Raw genomic sequence first — 1,923 nt, forward strand, 5'->3', positions numbered from 1 at the left:
GGGGGGGGTCGTCCACTGGCATGGACATTTCCACTTTCAATAATCATGGATGGAAGGTCTGAGTCTGAGAGCTAGATCTAGAATCGATACGCAAAAGCTGAGTCTCAAATAAGAAGAGCAAAATCAACCCAAATCGACAAGTCTAAACAAAAGTAAGACAGGCCTAACACTGAACTGACGACAAAATGTCTTTTAATAGCCTACATGATGTACATTCATGTGTTATGAAGAAGACAGAGATCTAAGTAAAGACTAAAGTCTAAAGGTATCCTACATGTCAAGCCTAGATTCTAGATCTAGATCTAGATCAGATTTTCACAAATTAATATTTTGGACAGGCTCAAAGCCAATGTAAATTGTAAAGTAAAATTAAGGCATGGCGATTTGAAAACGGTAGCCTAGATTCTAGTGCCAAGTTTAACATAAAACGATGCAGTTGGGGTAAAGGATTAACTTTGAAATTGAGCGGCTAAACAGCATTGGAGGTAAAACATGCAGCGGGAGAACTGCAGTTTATTGCGGCACACAATAACAGCTGAGCAATTAATTTGCCTGCTCGCTGCAGAAAGCGATGGTGCATGGCGCCCCAAGCTCAGCAGTTGCCAACGTGGGGGTCAAAGGTTGCTGAAAGGCAAAAGGATAATGGGTGGAGCTACAGAACGAGGTAAGTCAGTTAATTTATTCAAGGTTGAAGGCCACACAGTCAAGTTTCGATTTCTCAATTATCGAGTCAAAATACCACTAAAAATGAAAATAAATACGCACCAAGAACACTTATTGTCATCTTGCACAACTACATGGGGCACCACTGTCTGATACAAGGCTAGAAAACTCGTATTTTGTGGTGCAAATTGCTAAATGTGGGCGGGTCTAGAATCAGCTGGGACCGGAGTTCTCTCTCTTGGTGACCTCGATCAGCTGCTCAGAATGTGGTCCACCTGATTGCAGCTGACGATTAATATCGCACAATTCCTTCTAAACCAAACCAAATGTGGTATAAACCTTACTCAAAACAATAGAATACTGCATTTAAAGTGCATAAACTGGTACATTCACTTTGCATTTAGGTAACTTGAAGTTGTTTACAGTGCAATGTCAGTGACGTACGTGCAGCCGATCATCACCTGGACAGCTGATCAGGCAGCAGCTGAGTGATAAAACTAGGTCAAGCGACACTCACCGACTTTTCGAAGGAATCGTTGCCGTTAATGTCAGCCTGTTCGCAGCTCGCCTCCGACAAATGTGACTCACAGTGTTCTCCGTCGAACTCTGAATCCCAAAAAGAATCACTTGAAGATTCATATTCAGCAGGTTCAAATCGTTTCGCTCCGAGCGATGAAAGAGCTAGTTTGGTCCGTTCGGCGAGGTCCCAGTCCGTCTCTCCAGAGCTGTGTCGGCTCCTCGGGGGGCTAAAGTTTTGACTAATCACCCTAACCATGGTTGCTGGTGATACAACAAACTCCTCGTTCGGTGAGATGGGCAAATACTGGACTATCAGTCCCAAAACACTGTAACAAAATGACTTTCGGTACTCCTCTCAAGCCGCACCGGCTGCGTGGGATAAAAATAATATTCAGCTGAGCCTGCGCGCTGAGATGACCTCAAAACACCGGTAAACGGACCAATGAACGAAGCGTATTCTAACCTTGGGCTGGTTGATCATAAATATTCATGAGCTGATCACACATCCAGTACGAGATTTCTCTCCGCTGATGAAATCGGTAAATCGACGTGCTCTATTTCTGAGCTACACGTCACCCTTGCCTGACGTAATCTCACATCAACAAGGACGCAGTGGAAAACCCGTAAACCTATTTCACATCACTAGCTGCTGACAACTTTAATTTCATTCTAATAGTAATAGTTTAGATGAAATAAAAATATTGTTTTATACTCATTTCTGACAAGGGAGAGGGGTTGGGG

At 43.4% G+C, this 1,923-nt stretch overlaps 1 protein-coding gene across 1 annotated transcript in view; it reads right to left on the reverse strand.

The window, feature by feature from the left end:
• Positions 1–1,592, reverse strand: part of LOC101845461 (myb-like protein I) — a 5,472-nt gene extending 3,880 nt beyond the window's left edge. Inside the window, exon 1 of the mRNA XM_005096327.3 lies at positions 1,181–1,592. Coding sequence (XP_005096384.1) covers positions 1,181–1,438 — 258 coding nt within the window. The 5' untranslated portion in view covers positions 1,439–1,592. The remainder of the gene's footprint in view (positions 1–1,180) is intronic.
• Between the last annotated feature and the right edge of the window lie 331 nt (positions 1,593–1,923).

The sequence above is a fragment of the Aplysia californica genome, unplaced genomic scaffold (genome assembly GCF_000002075.1).
Source record: "Aplysia californica isolate F4 #8 unplaced genomic scaffold, AplCal3.0 scaffold00126, whole genome shotgun sequence".
Lineage (NCBI taxonomy): Eukaryota > Metazoa > Mollusca > Gastropoda > Aplysiida > Aplysiidae > Aplysia > Aplysia californica.